Raw genomic sequence first — 24,866 nt, 5'->3', positions numbered from 1 at the left:
CTAAAACATGACCTTACATTTTACATAAATTTGAGTGCGGAGACGAAAGACTGAAAACGTTCCAGTGTTAAATTCAAACACTGCATGTTAATGCCGGTGTCCAGTGTTGCCTTCAAATGCTCGCTTTATCCTCTGACTGCTCAGCCTGTAAATGGTATATACCACATGGTGTCAATACAACTACTCATTTAAGACAACAAGACGACAAACCTGTAAGGAAGGGTCTTTTTCGGCATGATTTAATCCAAACATTTCATGTTTTTGTGACAGTTTTATCCAAAATATATAAATTTTTTATTATATTAAGTTAGAGTTCACCCTGAAAATCAAATGTAGGACATGCAGAGAAGTGGTGTGACAGAAGAAGATACTCGTTGAAGGTAGATGATCTACTGTGGTGAGCCCTAAAGGGGGCAACCAAAAGCTGAAAGTGCTATTTATCCATCTGTTCAAATACAACAGGACTGTGAGCAGGTTTATGTAGGACCTACTTCCTTTCTACCGAACTAACCCCATCAACTGTATCGCTGTGCAAAACGAGCTACCCGTGACCTCATGCTCGTGACCGCGTGGCAGGATGTAAACACTAATGGGAACCCACTCAGCTGAGCTGTAATTAGCTGGCTGCACGCTTTAATTGGCGGATGTAGACAGACAGTTCCGACATGAAACTGCACACACACATCTAGGTCATGATTTGTGGAAAGAGGTGTTGCTATAGTGTACTTCTTAAGATTCTGACCACCAGCTAGTTTCCACTAGATTCATGCCAGAGGAGAAACACGTATACTTGATTTAAGGGTGAAACAGATTTCTGTTGTGTTAAAATTGCTCATTTAAAAACTTATGGGCAACAACAAATACTATAAAATAAAGACCTGATGTGATTAAACAGAAGCTTTCATGAAGCTTTCAACACTTATTTTGTGAAACCACAAAACCAACCTGTCATTACACCTTCAAATAACTGTGAAGGCGACGTGTCTTTAGCTTCGATATTTCACAGTTCAAATGAAAGGAAATCGTGGTGCTTTCTAAATTAAAGACTTGTTTCAAACCCAAAGCAGCCTGATATACAGCGATAACTATTTCCTTTACCCAGAGGCCTCTTCCATACAGAGGGGCCCCTTCCTCTAGCAGTATGAGAAAACAGTCCATTCCACTAATATTATGTTTTCATTAATGAGAAGGGGCTTAAAAAGCGCCATGTTTGTTTGCATTTAGGCTAGACTGACTCAGTCTGAAGAAGCTGAGCGAGGGCGGGGACGTCAGGGTCAGGAGCAGCTGAAGGTCTAGTTTCTCAGAAACAATTCAGACAAGAGGGAAAGGGCAAGAGGGAGAGAGGGGCGAGTGGTACGGAGGAAAAAAGAGAACACGACGATGCTTAGCTTATCTTGAAAAATGAATGCTGCCTTATCAGAAAACCTCTTTTCTACAGCACTAAGAAAAAATCATGGCTGCTTCAGTAAAGATACAACCTACAGTAGGAAAGCTAAAGGTAGAGAAGGAGATGGGATGGCTATAAAGGAACTGGTACGACTACTGCTTACTTTTAACAGCCATTATGAAACAACGATGCCATTTCAAAATTTCAAAATTTGCTTCTGAGGCATTAAACTGTGTTAACGTTAAACAATAAATACATAATTCAAACTCACTGTTTCTCTTCTCCCTCTGATGGGTTAGAGTCCTGCTCCTTGGGCATGTGTTCCATTCACCTTAATTCCATCCAGCAGCCAATCATGAGAGACTGAGGCAAGCCCCACCCTCGGATGCACACTTGTCATTCGCCGGTTGGGACGAGTCGGTCAACAAAACATAACAGGGGCCAGTCCCTAGGGGCCGGTCCCTGGTGTCCTCGGAAGGTGGGTTTTGGGCGTTTCTCCAAAAGGAGTGCACCCGGTGTGTTGTTGCTCAGGGTGATGCTGGAAAATATGAAAGATGATGTAGGTTCCTCGGGTATATCAGCTGGCCTTGAGGCCAGGGCTGGAGGTGGATGACAGTCTCAGGAACGCAGTGGGAGGATTGGGATCCAGGCTGGAAGAGAACAAAGGTCACACTCAGATTAAAAAGTCTCCAGATATGAAACAATGGGAATATGTGCACGACTAAAGCTCCCATCTATCAGGACAATAATGATCACTTAATGATTAATACACTGGAAAAATAGAAACCACATTGAAATATCAGGCATAGATTGAAGTTTAGACTTGCAGAACAGGTCATCTACTACTTGGAAGGTTGGTGGTTCTATCCCTGGCTGCTATGGTCTGCATGCCAAATGTCCTTGGGCAAGATACTAACCCCAAGTTGCTCTCTGATGAATGTGTGTGAATGTTAGATAGAACGCACTTGGAGAACGCAGCAACCACGTCACTAATTATGGAGGAATTATGGCTTAACTCTGAATGTAGGTAGTTAAAGTAGTTTCTGTGGACAGCAACAGAATTAGGATGCTAAAGTTGCTACAAAGACAGCCACTGAAGACCTGGTTGTTCTCGAAACAACCTTTTCAAAGACAACAAGACATTCCACACAACACTCATTTTAGTCCTAAGAGTCCAAACTGACAGTGAGTTTCCTGTGACAGCAGGCTGGAGAAATCTGGAAGTATTCATATCAGAGAAGCTGCACAGAGCCAAGGTTACTTTTTTCACTACAACGCTCTATAAAAATGTGTCGGAGAGAATGATCCCAAGATTTGAATCACTAGGAACCAAGGTAGACACAGAAATCAGACCTCAACTCTGTAAAACCCAACCCATCTCAAAACCTGAGACACACACTCGACCCAAGACCTGACATGTTGCTTTGAAACAGAAAGCATTTATACAACACTTCTACCCAACGTGCTTTACAATTTGCCTGTCAGTCACGTACAAAAAAAAACACACAAACAGCAATGGCAGCAAGTCATAGAAAGTCATACAAGGCAGTGGCCTAACCACAAAGAGCAGTTGGGTAAGCGCCTTTGCCCTAGGACATGCAAATTGTAGGAGCTTGGAACTGAACCCAGACTACTTCATAGTTTAGCTACAATTATCCCACACATAAGGAATTTTGGTGCACGTTGTTATCTTGGCGCTCCCTCCCAGTGGGCATTATTTAACTACCCATCTGAATGTATGATCTGCATGAATGCAGACAACTGATAAAGTGAGAACGGGACACAAGACCGAGTCTGCAGGCAAGAAAAAGCTAAAAAATAGCCAGGTTTGAGGTTTTGTGCCACGAACGATCAAAAAAAGTCTTCTGAATTTGTTTCACCAAGGATGTGGCCATACTACAACCAAACAAGTACTTCACCACATGTTGTGACCATTGAGTTAAGCTGTCAAATCCACTGAGACTCATACTCCATCTACCATTACATGACCCTTGGACATAAGAAATAGAGGCTTTTACTCATGCATGCAGAAGCAAATTGATTTCTTCCCCATTCACACACAAAGTTAAAGCTGGATAAGTTGGTCTGAAGGTCAGAAACTCTGTCACGTTCAGCTGTTACTGGTGCCATTGCTAGTTCCTGGAAAACTGCTTAGAGAACGTCACCTCTTGCAAAGGGTTAAGTAGTTTTAAGATTAGCAGCTGAATCCGTGAAAGGGTATGTGTGTTTGTGTAAGTACTAAGAGGATCTTGATCCTTTAACCCCTGCCCTCCTCCCTCTGTTGTTAAAGGAAGGCTTCTTTCTTTCCTTTGCTAACCCTTCATTCGATAGCTTTCTAACAACAGAGCACACACAGAGCATAAGAATGGCCACAAATGAGACCAAATTAGTATTACTAACATAGAGAATATGCTGTATGCAATACTGTTCTAAACAGGAAAATGAGGCTTTCATCAGTTATTTTGTGGCCATATTAGCAGAAGGTGACTAATTGTGAAACCCTGAATCTGATAATATCAGACCGATGGTTGCTGAAAACAGTAAGAGTGCACGATAAAATCCAAATGTGTGGTGGTGCACCAAGATTGTTTTAAATCATTTTGCATATCAATCCATTTTCCTCCACTTAAAAATAATTTAAAGACCAATGTTCATCTGTAAAAGCATGACCACTAATGAAGGTAGGCTACATCATTTATCAATGCATGCAAATAAAGTTAAATGACTTCTATGTTCTTCTAATATATAAAGATGCAATTTTCGACATAGATAAGTAAATATCTCCTCCATCTCCTCTTTCCTTATATTTGCAGAGGTGTATATATGCAGGCCCACTGCTCCAGCTGTCTGCTGATTGTATAGGAATTTCTTTTACTTATGTATTAATAACATTATTTTATTGTATGATGCCTTGGTGCCACTGGATTTTAACATGTCTCACACTCATACAGTAAGACAAATGGTGGGGGTCTAGTAAGGAAGTTGGGGGAAGCAGACAACTTCACAGGAAGAATCTTTTGTCTCTTCTCTGACTCTGGGAGGTAGCAAGGGAGTGTGAACCTTAAGGTGTGAAACAGCTGTGTACTGCCTTTCGTTCCTGAAGAAGGTATTTAACTGAGAGCCATGTTAGGCTCGGGAGACTCTGCTGGCCGTCTGCCCCGCGGTCATGCAGGCTCTCCACCAAGCTCAGGTTTTTCTGTTCTTTCTTTGTGATTAAAGAATGTTAGCTACCGCTCACCGCTCGTCTGCAGGCTTTATTTAATGGAAAACTATATACAGTGCATCTACTCACTATCCATTTAATCTGTTTGTTAATGCAAATATCTAATAAGCCAGTCACATGGCAGCAACTCAGTGCATTTAAGAATGCAGAAATGGTCAAAAATGACCTGGTGAAGCTCAAACAGAGCATCAGAATTCAGGGAAAAAAGGTGATTTAGGTGACTTTGGATGTGCCATGGTTGTTGTCCAATGGAGACCCAGGAGATTCGCATCATGGATGTGCAGCTGACAAATGTGCAGCATGTGTGTTGATGCTATGATATCCTGAGGAATGTTTCCAGCAACTCGTTGAATATACACTACGAAGATCTAAGTTGGTAGTTGGTAAAATCAGGCCCAACCTGCTATTAATATACAAATATATACATGTAACGAAAAATAATTTCCCCCAGGGATCAATAAAGTATTCTGATTGTGATTCAAATGGATTGCTGCTGGACTTTGCATTATTGGGCCCTTACCAACCACCGATAAATTTCTGAATGCAGAGTTGTATGTGAGAATAATAAAACTGGTTTTATTAATATTGCAAACATTGTACAATCATCAGCTAAAACATTTAATAAACATCTGTTAAACAAAACAAGCTTAATCAAGAACCCCACAAAGACTAAACATTAGGCATGAAGTAGGCACTTAAAGACACTTAAAGATAAAACACACGCACACACACTGTGAGCGGAGTAGTCTACAAGGCTGAAACCAACAGGGCAAACTGGCGTGATATTGATATAGGACAGGAGTGATATAAACTGCATATCAAATATAAATGGAGTGTGCTTTATCATAGCTCTACTCTCTATCAACATCCACAGATCACCACTACAAGTGGCATTAACCTCAGTATGTGTCGGTAACACAAACAATAAGTCGTTTATCACACTGGAACAATGAGCTCAAAATCTGAAAGCAGAGTATTGTCTGATTAGGAACTGAAATTACATCCAAGTACCATATGCTATTAGAGCAAGACAAGTCTTTTTAGAACTGGACCCTATTCCTTTCCATTTTCTTCACTGTATCCATAAACAGCGAGGCTCTAGGGAACTGTAAATTATAATGATGCTGCAGGTTTAGTTTCGGGGCATATTTGTAGAAATAGTGCTTCAAGCCTCTGGTTAGGAGTTACAACAGCTTCTTTTGGACTAAACAGCTTTGGCAACTATAAGAGGGTAAGTACCCACTGGGGTGGTTGCCCTGGAACTATGTGCCATCTGAGCTTTTCTTCTGCTTGCTTTAGCATCGCTAATTGCAGAGGCACTGCTCTTTGTCGACTTTTACTTCGTTGTGAACCTTTTTACATCCTCTTCATTTTTTCTCTACATTTCCTCACTGTATTGTGTTTGCCTAACAGCGAGTTATAGGGAAGTGCTAGTATATGTTTTTTTCTAATTTGTTCTAAATTGTAAGATTTCCCACACTGGAGGCTGGGCTTCACTGCTGGAGTTTCTTCCAGTTTTTAGTCCTAAAACTAAAAACTGTCGGTTTTTTAATGTTCAAGTGTTTCCATCAATTTTCTCCAGAGTCCAGATCACAGGGGTAGAGTCTCCTCTCCTTGGCTACTTCCAGCAACTTTTGCAACAAGGCATGAGCCCATGGGGCTAGGCCCAACCAAGCTCAGCCCCAAAGAGCTACACAAGTCTGGGCCTCAGTGGGCCCACTAGCCGGTGCAGCGTGGATCAGTAGTAGTCGAGTGCAGTCACTGGTTGCAAATACTGGCTACATGACTTTTTGCAGCACTTGTCCCCTCTTGGCCATTAAAAAGACTGCAGGTTTAACACACTTCCACATTGGCTTCACTTTTCAGATTCAAAGTCTAAGTCTATTTTTCATACCATTTATGGTCCTACCAAAAATGGACTTCCAAAAACTTTGATGGTGGTGAATTCTTTCTGTTTTCACACCGTTTAAAAACAGTTACTCTAAAAACATTCCTTTAGTGTTAAATCAAAAAACACGGGCTGTTTACTGATCTCTGCTATTGACCAGGCTTCTTTAAAGCGTTCAACCTTTAAAAGGACATACAGTAAATTCTGAATTCCACCCAGAGAGCTCCCTAACCTTTGTATTGATTTATAACAGGCATTAACTTTAATTCATGTTACTACAAAGACTGTTGAGTCATTAAACAGATCGTCCAAACTCGGCACCATTTTTGACAAACTCTTCCACAACTTCTCTCTTCTATAAACTCACTACCTGTGAGTTTATGCAACACAAAGTGGCACACGGTATCATGATCACAGATAGGATTGAGCCTCGAGCTTGTTAAGTACTTGTGAGGCTGTATCTGCTACCCTACCACACTTAGAACATCCCCATATCTATCTATCTATCTATCTATCTATCTATCTATCTATCTATCTATCTATCTATGTGTGTGTGTGTGTATATGTGACTGTAGAAATGTTCTATAAGTCTTTGTCAAAAAGTGACATCGCATTAGACTTTGCAATAAAACTTATCTCCCCCTGTCCACAAGCTATAAAGTTCACCTGTTTCATCTTAACTGTGTCCTTGTTTGCTCTCATTCGTCCTTGATCCAATTCAGGAAGTTATGCTTGTATAAATATTCCCTATATCCAAGGTCAGGGCATGAAAATATATTTTAAGTGGTCTAGGGCCAGTAATGTGTACATTGCATACTTGAGCTATGGAAAGACAGCATGAAACAGGGAAGATGAAAGGGGGCAAAGTGAAAGACTAAGAGCCAAGAAAAAAAATTGGGGATAATATATACAGTACATGGAGAGTGGAAGTAAAGCTGATGAAAGCTGGAATGAAGACAAAACAAACCTACTTATATGTGAGCTCGAAGACAAATAACAGGACGAGGTAGAGCTTGTCAAAGCTCTCATTTGGGTATTTTGAGCATGAACATACAGGGTGGGCCATTTATATGGATACACCGTAATAACATGGAAATGGTTGGTGATATTAAAGTCCTGTTTGTGGCACATTAGTACATGTGAGGGGGCAAACTCCTCAAGATGGGTGGTGACCATGGTGGCCATTTAGAAGTCGGCCATCTTGGATACAGCTTGGGCCATGTGACACATCAAACTTATTGGTAATGTCACAAGAAAAACAATGGTGTGGTTTCAACGTAACTTTATTCTTTCATGAGTTATTTACAAGTTTCTGACCACTTATAAAATGTGAAAAGAAAGAATTTTCATGAAAGAATTAAGTTTCGTTGAAACCAAGCTACTACTACCACTACTGTACATACAAAAAAACCCACAATAACCTTACTCCTTGATTTGAAAATAGGCCACCAACGTCTCTCGTGGAGCCTTCTCCAGGCTAATCCCCCTGGTGTACTGAAAGTGAATGAAAACTGTGCCAAATTTGAGCATTCTTGTCTTTATTTAACAGTAAAGGTCAGCCAAGAGACAGAGTATAGGGAAGAGAATCACCTCTAACATTCATTGGTTGTCCATTACACACTAATCCGCTTTATATCATAAAGTCCCCCTATAGCGGTCACTGCAGCTATTGAAACACATCAAAACACCTCATACAACATTTTGAACTTCACCAGTGTCCATCCATTTAGCCTGCCAAAACATAGTAAATGCTCTCTAACGTATACATAGGCATGATTTTCACACCCAAAAACAGAACAAAAAAAGGAGAAAACTAATGCTCACTGCCTACTGATGCACACCTTTTCAGTGAGTTATTCAACCTTAAAACTGTAACAAACTGTTGCATACTGTTTTCACACTGAATGTGCCCCAGATTCATTCATTCATGACTCCTTGTGGTGTCAATTACATCGACTTGCAGTGACGAGGAAGAATCTCCCGGGGAAATCGGTGCACTAATCATAAAGCAAACAATTTCAACCAACACCTTATTTAAACAATGATAATGATAGGCACACTGACACAGAAACCAGAATCCAGTTACCTTTAGTTAAACAGACATCATGATGTGTCATAGATTGTCTTGTCAATGTGTCCAGTATTGTTGAATCGTTGTACCATGATGCCAGTGTTATCATAAGATAGCATTACCGCTTCATTATGGTCCCCATATTCTCCACAACTTCGCAACAGTTTTTTTTTAACAATCAGTGAGCATCTTATGGAGGATCTTTGAGGTTTGAATAAGTTTGATTAAGTCCTATTTTAATGCATTTATGAGATTTCTGGAAGAAGAGCCTGCAGCAGCAGCAGTCACAGTATAAAAGGAAAAACTTTGTCACAAGTACGGTATAAAGTAACGCAGCAGAAGTTTATTGACAAACCAGTATCCCAAAGTTTAGTTTTCAAAGATTTCGACATCAATTTTGCATGCATGCATGCAGAGCATGCAGCTACATTTGCTCCAAGTGATTTACAACACTCATAACATTCTTTAGATCCTGTTTTCTGATGGACAAGATGACACATTCATAAAGATCCTGATGACTGTGCATTCATCAAATATTGATGCGATGACATTTTATGTGAAAAAGACTTCCAAAATTAAGGTTCAAGGAATTCTAGGAAGCGCGCACAGCCACCCACACTCTTTAAAACTCACACATCTCAGCTTCATCTACCTTGACTAGCACACTTTCCAGTACGGCCTCAAAATTTTAATTGGACCTGCAAACGCTGGCGTTTTCCCCTCAAACAGGGTTCACCTTTAATTGCATGCTTTAAAATGCATCAAAAGAATAACTAGCGAATGCATGTTGATGCCTGGAGAAGCAGAATTAATTAAACATGACTCTTTCTATGCCGTTTCAGGCCAGAAAAAAGAAAGAAAAAAGAGAAAATGAAAGAAAAATCAAGGTACCTCTGCTCTTGAAAAGCAGAGAAAATGAAGGTGGATGACAATGGAGAATGTGGATATTGTTAATTTGTATCGATTTGGGGAAAATCAAAAGAAAATAAGTGGTTGAAATAAAATAAAAGGACATTTCTTTTTTATCTCTACATCAGCTGGCACTCAGTTCATGTGAGAATAAGCTGTCGTGCAGCTTTGACATGCAGATGTTGCCAAATCTATGTCTAATTGCAAACTTCCAGCTTCTAAACCATCAATGAGAAACTGATTTGCCACATCTGACATGCACGTCTCGTGTCACTCAAGGTCTTCCGTTATACTGTCAACGAACAATATTTTTAAACCCTCGCATGACCGATGCGATCGTAAAACCAGCTCGAGTGGTCTGATGAATGTTTGTCGATGAAGCGACTGCGTTGTTTGTGGTATCCCAGGCGAAAAGACGATGACAGGCCTCATTTACAAACACTTCGTAAAAATGTTTCGCGCGCAAACGCAGGATTTATGCGACTTTGTTTGCACAAGAGGACAAACTGCTGTCGAGCACGTCTGCGCTAAAGATCATGAAGTCTGGATTGTTGCAGAAAACAAATCTTTGAATTAAACTGTTGGCCTATTATTAATCCATTCATTCATTAGCAGAATATGACATTGAAAACTGTTCATTTAATGGACGCATTGAGCAAATATCCATGAAATTGATGCCCTTTCATATCAACGTTTACACCCTCATTATTTCACATAATTAAAGGAAACTTCTCTTTCTTTGTTTACCACAACTGCACATCTGCAATAGAGACAAAACCACCAGAGCACTTTCACTGTCTTATGTGTTTCTCACACGTTTGCATGCTGAAAATTGACCCTTAACCTAGTAGATTACTAAGTGAAGCCTGTAAATCTTGACCAATCGTCACTATGAAGCAGCACACCTCAGTTTATGGGTCAGATCCACTAACACACACATGCATGTCAGTTAGAACTAAATTTACCTGTGCACATGACTCAGGAATGCATCAGGAACTTTGCAAGCAATTTTGTACACACCCTCATTACTGTTCTATCTCAGCAAATCCAGAACCTGCAGTAAATCTGTTTGGTTACACGTTCTTGATGGTTCTGCATGCAGTTTGTAACCTCTAAAAACCAGTTCAAGGCTAAGATTGACAACCCTAATGACGCTTCGGAGCAAGTCTAAAAATATGCCCCCACCCCAATTACGTGTCTATTTAAATGTCAAAATGTCCAGTGTCTAATTAGGAGAAAATATGCACCCTTATGTGTTGCCCGAGCATTTTGATTTAGAGCTTCTTCACTAATTAAATCATAAGGATTGCAGTCAAGCCTACATGGTGCTTGCTAAAGGCCCTACTAGTACAGATATTCATGTACAAAAGTTTATACACATGTCTTTTCATTTAAAATATGAAATTAGTTGAGGTGAAATAAGCACACATTAAAAACAAAGCATAAACATGTCTTTCCCTGTAGTTGCAGCAGTTATAATGTAAATGCCAGTGTTAATGCAGTGGAGGATGATGGTGCATGCATGCCTAGCCTCTTGAGCTCCTGAAGAGAGCCCTTATTAAAATTCACACCATGACAGCAGACGTTGGGGTCAGTGCTCCCGAATCCTAAGGGTTGCCGGGGCAATTAGTGGTTAAGTAATGGAGAAGGGGCAGGGCAAAGTTGTTGATGCAGTCCGATCATAGAGCAAACGGTGGTAGAAAAGGGGAGGAGGAGGGAGCTGTTAGTACCTCAGGGTTAAAAGTAGTCAAAGGCAAAGACATCATATTTCATGCTTGGTCTCTCTCCAGGCCAATTACTGCCAGGGAATTATCAATATGCGCTAATAGATCACAGCGAAGCAACAAAATTATGTCTGTTGCGGCCATTCTTCTAAGCGTGACCTTGTGGTTGCGAGTATATACAATCACAGATGTCTGCATACACAAAAAATGTTAATGTTCAACATCCACGTGTATACACAGATGGGGATTCAAGGTTTCACGCTCGTCAGGTAAAGGACAAATACAGAAACTACTCAGAAAGTGCATACATCCATTTATTTACGTTGGTGGAAGCAATAACAACTCAGTCAGCAGCTTGCGACAGGCGCCGCAGGGAACTCTTAAAGAAAAACAGCATGTAGGAATCTCTCGTTACAAACAGTTCGAACTCTGACGTACTTTGACAGCGAGCGTTCGGGTGTAATTAGGTGCGCTTGGTTTGCCTCATGTATCCTTAATTCAGATGTCAAGCAAACAAACACTGGATTTTTTAAAAATGTGACACATGTTCTTTGCTTAGTTCGTAACAACAGGGTTTCATTTGCAAAAGAGCCCTCGTCTCACTGCTTGTATATCAAACGCTTTGATACACAACACATGCTAAATCTTCCAGTTTTCCAAAAAACCCTGAAAAGAGTTTCCCCTCTTGTATAACTGCAGTGCATTCTCATTCAGTTTGCATGCACTTGTCTTTAAGTATGCATACTGCAAGTTTTGCATATTGCCCCCCAACCACCACTGCTATTTCTCTTAATCCTTGCATTAACTATCTCTGTCATCTCTTCTTTTTTCTTAATTTTATGCCCTTGCAATTTTTTTCGTCGCCTCTTCACCATCTGTCCTTACCTGTACTTTGAACATGCCACTCTCACTGATGGTCGTGGCGACGATAAAGCTGGTAGAACAGCACGCACAGGAAAGCAGAACCGCTGTTTATTTTGCTATTCAATCATCAAGAAGACATGTTACCAAAAAAGGCATAAAAAAACGATTCCAAACAAAAAAAAGGACATAACTACTGTGAACTCACAGACTTAAACATTTTGAAGCCCTTATTGATCCTAATTAATACTACCTTGGGTGTTGTTGTAGTCAAAACTGACCATATTTAGATGAAGGGACTAACTAACAGAACTTGGTGAGTAAGGTTCATCCACAAACTGCATGGATACATTCATAACAGACACACACACTAATTTGTGGTAATTAGTGATAAATAAACGATGAATAAAACACCAGAACTTCCCCAAACTCAAGAACAGACTTCTTGGGTGGGGTTTTAATGCAATTAAACGCACAGCAGGCCATAATATTTTGTCAGCTCATTACCTCACAAATGCATCAAAAGGCAGGCAGCACACCACAAGCACGCGCTAGCTGTTCATTTCAGACTCTCTAATTATGTGAGGTGAAGCCAGATGGCTCCTGTATTTGCATCCACCTGTCACCTATAGTGGCCCCTAACAAGGATTTCTTACAGAGGAGACTTCTAATGAAAAAGTTGCATGGTTGTTGTGAAGGAGAAATTTAGTGTTGGACACACTAATATGAGAGCCTGTGTGAACTGACTCGCATTACGGAGCCAGCTTCAAGTGGACATAAGAAGAACTGCACTTTAACATCGGATTCGTTTTTCAGCCCACGAGGATGCTGCTTGGTCTTGCTGGAAATACTTTAAAACCTTTGTTTACCCAGATTAAGGAGTCTGAGCACACATTCGACCTCAGTAGCCGCCCAATTACAGTGTTCAAACAAACCGTGGACAGTTAAAGGTCAGCTGCCTTGCTCAGCGGCATGTCAGCAGTAGCTGTTTAAAGGGAAGCCCAGCGGCACACCACAGCAGATCACGCTGGCGCCTGGCACCGAAACTGAAGACCAATGGAAGACATAAATTTACATGAGACATTTGAATACTCGCAGGGCACGGCCAAGTCGCTAATGATGCTGCCAGCCTCCCCTTCGTCGCTCCCAACAGTACAAAGTCTCCTATTCTTAACATTTTATTGTCCCATTAAAGCAGACAGCCCATAAATCTTAATGAGGCTCAAATAAAAACAACAGACGTTTTGTGTCCTTCCTTTGTGTCTTTCTACTATGCCGTCTGTTCTGATCTTGATTTGTGCGTCAGCTAACGTTAAAAATAATCAATAAAGGTTGTGGCTATGAAGCTGTTTTTTTTTTTTATTGCCAATAAACGTGTCATTTAATTCTATCATTCAACAGATGAATCAATTAGCCTTTAAAATGTCAGAGACAGGTGAATAATTGCTTATAATAAGTTCTCAGAGTCCAAAGAAAGAATAATATTACATTTGAATATGTTGATCCTGGTAAGTTTATTAAGATGGTTTTCTTTACTGTTTCCCATCACAGTTAAATCTATGTTTTAAACGCTTTAAAGGCAGCTTTATTGCAGTGGTACTTTTTAAAGACAAAAGTAAAAATAAATGCACACAGAACAGGCTTGTAAAAAAAAATAAATAAATAAAAGGGCAAAGCTGGATTAAAATGAACTCTCTCCAACAGGTCTGTGTTAATCCTAAAAAAGTAAACACAGGATGGTCAGCAGGCCTAAAGGTACTGTACTGCAACTAAAGTAACCCTTGTGTTTGCATACAGATCTAAACTGAGGCCAAAGATTAAAGTGCAGCATGAGTAAGGCCCAGGTCATATATGCCTAGAGACCGGCTGTTGACCCCTCGACACTTACTGTGAAAAATGTGTATGTCAGCTGCTGTAAAATCAGTTGCTTAAGCTCCTGAACCAGGCCTACAGACTGGTCAGAGACCCCCAAGGCAAGTGTGTAGTGGTTGCTGGCAGCCTCCTTCTAATTGCTTTGGTTGCTCTGCTGTGGTTATTTGTAGTTTGCATGGAGGAAGGTGAGTTGACTGTGGCAATCTGATGCTGAGGCTTTCGTAGAGCCCCAATCTCACCATCATGGAGTCAGTCCGCAATTAAACAAAGAGACTGTCTAAATCCACAGAACGGAGCAAAGCCTGCCAAATACCTGAAAAACCCCATGCAGACAATCCAGTGCCTTATTTTTAAAAGCACCCTTGCTATACTTTTAGTGCACAGTGCTGTCCATCTTCAGGTACTTTTGACATATTAACTTTTAATGCACTAGGCGGAGAACAATTTGCCCTTTCTTGCTCTTACTTCCACTTTCTCCTCTCTCCTCATGTCCCTCCTCTTCCCACCCTCCTTTGGCAAGGACAAGTTCAGGTGCTGCCAAGAATGTGACTGAGTTTGGAAAACAAATCCAGCTAGCTTCTCTTTCTTTGCTCTTCGAGTTTTCTCTTTTGCACCAATGGCTGTTGTTTCTTGTTCTTTTTTAAGGTGGGCCACTGAGTGCAGCAGAGCTCCCGACAAAAGTTTGCAACTGAGGTTTTAGACAGCGACCTGCAGCTCACCGCTTTCAATGCAGCTAAGCTAAGCCTCTTTCTAACCCATTCTTACAAACACACATTCAGCCGTTTCTCCAGCTTACTAAAAAAATGCATTCTGTGAAACTGGAGGCTGTATAGTATACTTCCACTTCCTGACACTTGTTCATTTCCTCACAGCTAATAGGACACGACAGATGGATGAAGGATAGCTCCTTTTGGAAGTTTGTTGTGTTCCCCTAAAAGGGTCCAGGCGATTAGGGAAGGTAACAAAAAGTGTCCGGGTCGGAAAAAGGAGACAGAGAGGCAAAATGGTTAAATTAAAGAGTTTTATTAAAGTTTCTATTAATAACTCAGCTAAAAGAGACGGACAGACAAGTAAGTTAGGGTTAGTGGTTAGTAACCAAACACACTCCTCTCTGCCAAGCAGGAGTGCAGCTCACTAGCTGCACCCACTCACATGGCACCCTGGCACCCGAGCTCACCTTTCTCTGCCCTTAAATACTTTAAATTGCTGATGGGAGTCAGCTGTACGAAAGAAAAAGGTGGCACCTAAGGCAAGAGAGGACACGCCCACACAGGCAACTTCAGAAGGAGGCCCTGCTAGGACCGTAACAAAGTTAAAGAATTAACGGGCATTAGCAACAATGGGTGGTTGACAACCACCCACACTCCCTTATCTCTTTTATAATCTGTAAATAAATGATGGACCATGACATCACCCATTGGTTAGTGCAATCCTGCTTTTTCAGCCATTTTACTTCTATGTCGCTTTTGTTTGTTCGCTTTGGTGTACTGAGCATACTTGGACAAGAAGGTGGAGTGTTAAGGTAACAACAAAAGGTGCATCCATCAAATGTATGGGTCCACTGCACAGATACAGAAAGCCGTTATTTAGCATTAAGAAATATATAAAGCAATTACTACTACTTCAATCACCAGCACAGGCTTCTTGGATGGGCCACACCTCACAGCAAGACATAATTTGTAAGACAGTTATATTAAAAAACTTAACTCAAACTCAAATATAGCTGAGAGGTCCAGTTCGGTGCTTCAAAGTAAACCCTAGGAAACATCTAGCATCATTGCAACCAAGAAACTTTAACCTCCAAAGACCCGAACTCTTCCACGGCATGCATTTTTAATTTCTCTTTGATATTTGGGCTGACTGGGACCCGGTCAATGTAAAAACAAAGAATCACCAGATTTTTTTTTTTTACCCGATCTAAGAAAAATGAGAGCCACATATGAGGATATTCGTTTTAAATTTTGATAAAACAGTGGCAGTATTAATGTCCTCGTAAGTGGATATCAGGCCCTTGTAGAGCAAAATTTAGTATATTGGTCTAGACAACCCAAAATGTCCACATATGTGGACGCCAGGTCCTAGGAGGACCACTATTTAGCTATTTAAAAATAAAATAACTTTTTCCGTAGTGGTCACCAGTGCAGGGACCAGGTGCATAATGCTGGTTTAACTTTAAGACTGAAATGCTGGAGAAGAGTTTCCTCTGTGCGCGTGCACTCTCACGCCAAACGTCACTCTACCAGAGAGGAAAAGGTGTGACTGTGGTGTGTCGGCGTGTGCAGGTGGTATAATTAGTCTAGAGGAGCAGGAAATTCTGTTTTCAGTGTGTGAGCGTGTGCATTTATTAATGTGTGTGTTACTGTATAATTAAGTGTGTCTCAACATTAGGCAGAGTGAGCTGGCAATGCTGATACTAGAGGAGAGTTTGTGCGTCTGTGGTGCGACTGGGCGCCGAGCCTAACGTGCCTCAGTGTGTGTGTGTGCGTGTGCATACGTGTGTGTGTGTGCATGCACGGCCATACACACTCAAGCAGGCTGACTGCACGGGTAACTTTATCCAACTGTGCCAGCAATCTGGGACTCCGATTTCCCTCTCCTCCCCTCCCGCCTCGCTCGCTTCTTTTCACTCAACCCACACAGTTACTGTTGCCATATCAACAGCCCTGGGAGAGGTCTCCTTTTCGCAGATACGTGATGGAGCAACCGGAAAACTCCCAGAAGGCCGGCCATGGCAGGCTTATCAGCAATGTCAGTACTGATATGTTTGTGAATGAGCGTAATACGCAAACTTAATGGAACCTTCAAAAAACCCATCAACAGCAGACGTCCATCCATGCCAGAGGTAGTGCAACACTGCTCAAGGATACATCAAGGTGATGCCCTTGATCTTTCCAGATAGGCACAGAACGCCACTATGGCACCGCTGATGGTTTCATTCTTTCAGCTATTTACCTTTTTTTCCAGATAATTTGAATTTGTATGAAGTTGACTGTGAAGCAGCAGCAGCTGTGCATGTCAAGTTGCACTACACAAGCCTAGCAGTGAGTATTTTATGTCTTCCAGCCTGCGTTCACTTTCTCAGAGTTTACAAACAAGGCTGGGGTGCAGGCACCAGCCGCAGCGCAAACAGAACAAAACAGACTCGCGTCAAGCGCACAAACAAAATCATATAAATAAATATGTGTAAATTATCAAGAGAAATGAAAAAGCCTAAACAAATTGGGATGGGTTTAGATTTGAGAGGGAGCCAGTCTGAGCTCCGCTGGGAAGACAAACATTAAGATTCAGCCCCACATCATCTGGTTTCTTTACGGGAATGGAAATGTGCTGTAATCAGTTATACAAGTCGATTTTTCTATTTCTTACTGTGCAGTATGGCACTTCGAGTGCTATATTATACTACATACGTCCTGGGAATGTGCTCGCTGCATGCATGCATGATGACAACTGGCCGTGTATAAGATGACACCTCTGACAAGACTGAGGCCATCCTGACCATATTTGAGAGCTCAAACACTGCAAGAGTGAGCCGTGCCCGTCGGGTATTCAGGTCAGCTGCCTGTCAGCCTGTTTAAAGAGAACAGACGTACTAATAAGCAGAGGAGCATTCATCAGACTCTTTAGTTTATCGTGCAATATAGTCTGTCATCATCTGCTTGATGCTTTAAATATTACCATTTCACTGCAGAAGGCTGACAGACTGAAAATATGACTACCAATATCTGCGTTACCCACATAAAAGCTTTACCCAGGCTGGCAGTCATATTTAGTGCCCCCCTGGATACCACCCATCATATTTAGTGACTGAAGCCTTGGTAGGTACCTGCTGCAATCTTATTGCTGTGCTTCTCTAGCACAGCAATAAGATCCTGCAACAGGTGCAGAACTGCTTCATCGATTGCTATGTTTATCTAAGCGAAGATGCTGAACAGAACAAGGACTGATTTCACAAACAGCAGTCTGATTATTTTGCTCCAGCTATTTGTCCCAAAGTTAAACATTTCCAAAGTAAAGCCTTTTAAAACCTTATTGTGTGTTTCAGATGGCAAGCTGGTTATTCTACGCATTTTTTCATGTCCTGGCGACTCTAAGTTGACAACAGTCACACACGAGTAGTTGGAGACTATAATTACTCCTGTATGCAACAAACCTGGATTTTCAATGCCTTTGAAATTGATGTTTTTAAGACAGCCAACTGGTCTGCAACCAGTTGCAACCTGTTGCCCGCTGCGAAGCAGCTTGGGTGCATCAAGAAAATTATAAAATTGCAATCAGATGGAGTCAGTCTGCTATCAGCTTGCAGTTCAAGGGCAATCACCAGCTTTTCCTAGTTGTAATGAGGTTGTTATCCTATTTTTATTCTAGTGTGATTGAGCTATTACATAGTAATAACTCTCCAACAACGTGCCCAAAAGCATTTGAGGAAGGCTGCAGAGACATTTCCATCTTGAAGGACTTATGTGTATTTAGCAAGAGTAACTTATAGTCACTAATATAATATTCAAATGATGTCAAATTAAAAAAAAGAATATTTTAATGTAAATCGGCCCCTTTTCACCCCAAGGACTCAAATGAACTGCGTCTTACTTGAATGTGCATACAGGTGTTTTTAAGACACAGACCTGACCTGCAGCAAGCTGCATGTGTAACCACCCACCCCACACACCGTGACACCCTTCAACCCCCTCAAGACCTCCCATTCATCTACACATCTCAGCCACCTCTGTAATGAGCAATAAAACACATACTGTAAAGAGCCCACAAAAACACACATACACTCACAAAGGACCACATGGTCAATTCTTACACATGCCCCCAACCAATGCCTCCCACCCACCGGTGTAATGAAGCCCACAAGACCTGGTGAGGCCCCGGGGCTCCACAGAGCTATAACTACACCCACCCCACAGTATAATCTCAGTCCTTTCTAGCTATGTGCACAGGATTCTGTGAAAGAGGAGAAGGTGGTAAAGGGGGAGGAGAACTTGGCAGCGACAAAAAGGTAGAGCCAACAGGCTGGAAGGTGATTTTCTTGGCAGAAAGTCATGTTGGGTGCCGAGAGCAAGGGGCCCCCCGATTCCCACCAGCTAGCCTGAATGCCTGTGTGGTCCTGGTTCTGATTACCAGCAAAGCTCTTGTCATACTCGGAAACACAAGCTTACAGGAGCCCACATGTGCATGGTGATCAAGGCTAACATTTGCACACATTTACATTTTACAGACACACGCCCAGTCAGGCGGTCTACACATGTCGCACACACGCGGCATGTCAATCCTCTGTGTCCGCGGCTTCGCTCGCTCTCCGAGCATTGTCAGAACAGATGAAGCGAACGGGCAGCTTACTTTTGTCACTGACTCAGAGAGACGGTACAACAGAAGAAAATGATAGGGCTGTGAATAAGAAAAGCAGGGGGAGGAGAGAATGTGGCGAGAGCCAAGTCTGTCAAAGTGCAAAATCTTGAGTTTTCCTCCCTGGGGAATAAAATGAAACGGTTACTCAATCATTTCATATTTTTACCCCATGCTTTCTCTTTGTTTTTCTTTCATGGACACGCACACACAGATACACACACATATAGACACAAGGAAAATCATGTCCATGTGGCACCCTATATATACAAAGTCTCCCAGACAGCGCATGAGAATATGTGTCAGTGATTAAAAAAAATAATCAGAGAGGGACAAGAAATGTGCTGGGTTGATGGATGTCAGGATGAATTTTATGCTACTTGAACATGTCTTTGCTTCTTAGTTACTGGGTAGTAAAAAGAGTGGAAGCAGCAGAGCGCACACCTTTACAATGTGTGTTCAGACAGGCTCCACCTAACACCCCAGGACGTGAGCCTGCATGTGATTCTGTGTGCTGATGACTTATTATCTGTCTCCACTGGCGTTATTCCCCTTCAATTTACTTCATTTGCTACTAAACTTGAAAAAAGTAGAACCTGTTACAATCATTGAGACAAAAGGAGCCATTTAGGATTCAATCCAGGAACAGTTTCACTCGTTTCAGTCACTTTTACAAGACAAATCTATTATTTTCCAGCGGAGCGTGCAGTCAGATGACTCCTATGATGAAATTGAATAAACAGCATGTGGGAAAAGTTCAAGAAAGTGAGGCACGCTCGATGCTTAGAAGGAAAAAGGAGGGGCAAAGGGCAGGGACGAGCTGTCAGCAGCACATCATCGCCACCTCTGCCTTTTGTTTCTGCCTTAGTGGGTTTGGAATGTGCGTAATGATCGGGTAGACTCTTTAAAATATGTGTTGGAAGTATATGGCAGAGTATCTGTGGTGAGTGTGTGAGCGTGTGAGTGCTTTATTTACCCAGTAGAGTGTGTACCATTTATGTAAATATGTATAAAGCTTATTATATTGTATGTAACGTATCACAATGCATCTGCCGTGATATTCCTATGTGTCTGCCAGCATATGCAAGTTCAGTTTAAGACTTTTATCACAATTTAAGATGAAATTTACAACCCGGTTTGCAATGAAAACACACATCAGAAGTAAAAACATAATCCACATCCAAGTAAACACATTGATGTCAGTTCACGGTGAACAGTTAGTGAGGCAAGACTCGAAGAAATGCTTATGTCAAAAAGCAAATAAATAAAAATACTGCTGCCCTAAGCTTTGACATTCAGACACACTTCTAGGCACCTGTTGCAGTTTTCAGCAGGACTGTTTTTCATTTTTCCTGTTAAATTACCATCTTACTATTTCAGGAGACTAATGAGCAGGCTCGCCAGCGAGGGAGGCCTCATTGCGGTCAGGCTGCCAGGCCTACACTGACCCCCAGCTGGACCTGACCATGAGTGGAGGTGGTTCCTCTTTTTAAGTTATCTAAGGTATCTTACCAAAGGAATGGAAAATGTTGTGACCCCGTGCCTCAGTTGCAGAAACATCACAGGTTTCTTTCTGCCGCTTTAAAGCTTTAACAATGATGCGTATGACGATACAGAAAAAGAATACTTAGAGTTTTCTCAGTGATTGCAGGTGGCAGGGAGCAGCATTTATTAGTGCAAACCAAATGAAGGGTATTTTCCATTCTTCTTTTCCAATGAGCTACAGTCAGTGATCACAGACTACCTATTTCAAAGTGTGAATCTACTTCCACACAATGCCAGCAGCAGAAGCATCATAGTCATGTCATTATGTTGAGGTTTCTCACATGATGTCATGGGTAAATTGCTCAAGAGCTGGTGGCCATATTAGATGTGACACAAACATTGGTTGCTAGGGAAAAACGTGTATCCCCCCACTGGTTGGCAGTGGTTCACGGACATTGTTGGCTGTCGCTAAAGGAACAGTTGCAAAGACGGTGGTGACTGCTTTGGTTACTACAGCTTCCGGTAGTTTTTTCATGTTTTCTTCAAAACACCTGCTAACTACTAGCTGAGCAACAGTGGAAAAAGAGTGACGCAGAGTAAAAGCTGTAGCTCAGCACGGCAGCCGATATGTTTCGAAAGCTGCGACTTTTACTTTGAAGGTAAACAGCCTCCATTTTCTATTACTTCTATGCAAACAATGACTGTGGCAATATGCAAAAAACCCAAGCAATTATGCTTTTGTGATCTGTAGGCCTGTGTCTGGGCCTTTAACAAACAACCTTCAACAACCGTCAACAACCATTCAGGGTATACCTGTTTTTCCATCACAATTGGTGGTTGCCACATGGTCACAGAATCCTGTGTGAAATTCACCTAAATCTACACTACCACTTGATTGGCACATGTTGAACAAGTCAGCATTAAGGGTTGTTGGTCATGTGTCTGCAAAACTTTGAAACCTTGAAACAGTGACACAACATGATAAATATAAGCATAAAAGTAGCCTAGATAGTGTTTTCCTTGGAAATCTTAACTACTTAACACTTTATTTTAACAAAAACTTAAGTAACAACCTTGTAATTGTTCAAATGACTGCATAATATTGTCAGATGAAAAAAAAAGTTCTGCCTGGGATATTTTATCTTGGGTTGATTCGAACCACTTGCTCAAAGCCCTCTTTCACCACCATGTAACCACATCAGTAATCTCCATCCACCATTTGCTCTTCCTGTTATATGCAATGCAGCTAGCAAACGCCGTAGCAATGCTTGGTTGAGTAATTTGTTTACTTTTGGGTTACGTATCACCAACTGCTAGTTCCTCCTTCTCATGTGCCTTCATAGCCTGTTTGTACTCCAGCCCAAGTGGCAAAACAAGCACATGTTTTACACTCTACATGCATTGGTAGTTTCCAATTTCCCAATTCCATTTAAATTTGTTTATACAGAGCCAATTTGCAGAAGTCGTTTTTTTTTTCATCTGCAACCATCTTGAATGATTACAGGACTCAGAAAAAAAAATTCTAATGGCACAGGTCATGATCTTAACTGCGTCAGAAATGCAGAACTTTGATTTTCAATTAAACTTTTCCAATGTGAAAACAGCCCTCCAGCGCCAATTTGTAAACATTTATTGTTCTGCACAGTGAAGGTCAAACACCTAAAATGAACAATAACCAAAACAGATTTCTAAGCGGTGAGGGCCTTAAATACTGCAGCGCATGTGGGCGTTTATATGCCTTTTTTGCTTGCGCATGCACATATGTAACTATCCTCGAGGGACAAGCAGAACACTTGACTTTGTGCAGGTGTGATTCCGGCTTATATCTCTTGTCTACCTTCCACATTTTTCTTCTCAAACAGCTTCACAAGAAAACATCAAAAGCCTTTATTGGACTTTGATGACTAAACAAGACAATTACATGAAAGGATCCAGCTGTTTAATTTGCACGTTGCGAATGTGGGGTCAGAATGTGAGCAAAATTGGTTTATTTGGGTGTTTGCTTTCTCTTTTTGTCTCCTGTTTCAGCTCGAGATGAGCAAATGAAATAATCAAACCAACAATTATTTTAAAATATTGATCTTCAAAGCTGTGAACTCCGGAAAAAAAAAAGAAACTTTCAAGTCTAGCATGCTATGAATTATTTAAGTCGCGCTGTGCATGGAAAGAAACAACACAATCATTCTCCTAAAATTAAAAGTTGAACTCATAAGAAATTAAACACCTACACTTAAAACTTCTGCTACAACTTCCCTCCATCAGGACTAGTTCACAGAGACTTGTGATAACAAACTTTAAATTGATGTTGCTTTTAATTAAACCACGTTTTCGTATTTATGAGAGTGGATAAGATCATATTTCAGAATGTAGGTCAAAATTTTCAATTTTCAAAACAAGAAGAGGTAATGCAACGTGAGGAAATGAGTTTTAAATAAAATATTAACACAGTGTGGGAATTCACATTCGAATAAGGCAATTTTTTAAATGTGTACTTTAATTAACCTGTACAATGAATGGAAAAATACCAAATTATGTGCGCTTAGTCAGTTTCTGTGTGAGCAGCTATGCGTTTCCCCTCTGGCGAACGTAGACACGACTCGACAGGACATTTGCAGTGGGACAGTCCTGTTCGACCAGATACGACACAGATGCTGTGAGACTCAGACGACAGAGAGGCGCTTTCACACTTCAGAGAACCTGTGTTTAAAATACCACCACACACATATTCAAATAAAGCCAACATATACTTACAGTATACATAAAATCATGCAGGCACCACATGCTGTATAGATGTTTGTGCATGGAAAGGTCAGGCGGGTACAGTGGCCTCAAGTTCACCACACTGCAGGGTGTTTTAGGCTGCCAAAGGAGCGCATACACTCTGTTTCCCTTACAGCGGTGGGCGGGGGATCAGCACTGCATCAGTTTGGCATGCTGACCCCAACATGCTCTTAGCCACAGGCTCCTCTGAATCAAAGGTAGAAACAAAAGGTGCCAGCTAAGTAAGGAACAGAGAGGCGAGGGAGGGCACCTATGGGACCCAAACAAAGAAGCCAGATAAGGATTGGAGGCATGTTGACCTCACACAATAATCTGTACATGTTTGCCTTACAGTGCACATGCAGTATGCATGCGGGCGTGTACATACATCAACAATGGAGAAAGGAATACGGTTTCTCACAACCTTCCAGAAACACAGCTGTTTGTATTCACAGGTGCAAACAATAATTCATCGACACACGGTCATGCCATCTGAGTTCTCGGCCACCTTTCTGTCGTAAAATCCTTTTTATGTGCTTCTGCCGGCGACGGTCGCGGGCGGATGCATGTGCTTGGGCTGTATGTCCACATTCTCATGAGTGTGATATTGCTTGAACGTCTTGAGGGAACTTTTTTAATGCACCGATTAGAATTTGGTGCTCAAAAGGTCACAGTGACCTGCTTTTAGCCCTGCCTCGAGAATTAAAAGGCTAATTATGACGGCATTTCCCAAAAATGTCCGATTGGGGAAAAAGTAGGAGGCGGCAAAATTTAAAGCCAATAATCAGAGAAACAGAAGGGGACTTTTACAGTCGCACAAGTAGAAGATCTGAACACTAAAATGAGTAAAGCTTCGGAAGATTTCTCTGCTTAAGTGAAACAAAGGTTTTAACAATCCCATTAAAGTGGTCACATTGTCCAGTATGAACAGGAAGAAACCAGTGGCTCTAATTAAAATAGAGGAGACCGTGGCTAACTTCTGTTCACTCCACTGAGTCATTGGTGACCTCTGGCAGATCTTTTTTGCGTCCCACACAGACAGCCATCATTTTTTCAAGGTGTACTTGAACACAGCACTTATGCATATGTAAGCAAGTGAGCGTACAACGCTACACCAGCGAACATTTTGACACTGAATAATTCAGGGCTGGTGGTCACAAGTTCACGGGTGGCTCGAGATACTTTCCATCAAGACAAATCTGTGTTCAAGAGCCGTTTTATATTATTTTTGTTAGCAATTTCACAACTTAAAGTGGTCCAACTTCTCACTCTGGGGGTCATTTCTAATCCCACTGTGCTAAATGAATATCTGCTCACATCTCAGCTTCATATTATCG

General features: G+C 41.4%; 1 protein-coding gene across 3 annotated transcripts in view; it reads right to left on the bottom strand.

Annotated features, from left to right (window-relative positions):
* The window catches only part of thrab (thyroid hormone receptor alpha b), a 150,502-nt gene that overhangs the window by 38,125 nt on the left and 87,511 nt on the right, over window positions 1-24,866 (bottom strand). For all 3 annotated transcript variants that reach the window (XM_014335658.2, XM_042223702.1, XM_005913653.3), the window contains one exon: window positions 1,659-2,037. In XM_014335658.2, coding sequence (XP_014191144.1) covers window positions 1,659-1,714 — 56 coding nt within the window. In that variant the 5' untranslated portion in view covers window positions 1,715-2,037. The remainder of the gene's footprint in view (window positions 1-1,658; window positions 2,038-24,866) is intronic.

Source organism: Haplochromis burtoni, unplaced genomic scaffold (assembly GCF_018398535.1).
Source record: "Haplochromis burtoni strain Fernald_Lab_line unplaced genomic scaffold, NCSU_Asbu1 Contig_6, whole genome shotgun sequence".
NCBI classification, from domain to species: Eukaryota; Metazoa; Chordata; class Actinopteri; order Cichliformes; family Cichlidae; genus Haplochromis; species Haplochromis burtoni.
This window is presented reverse-complemented; position numbering and strand designations above follow the sequence as displayed.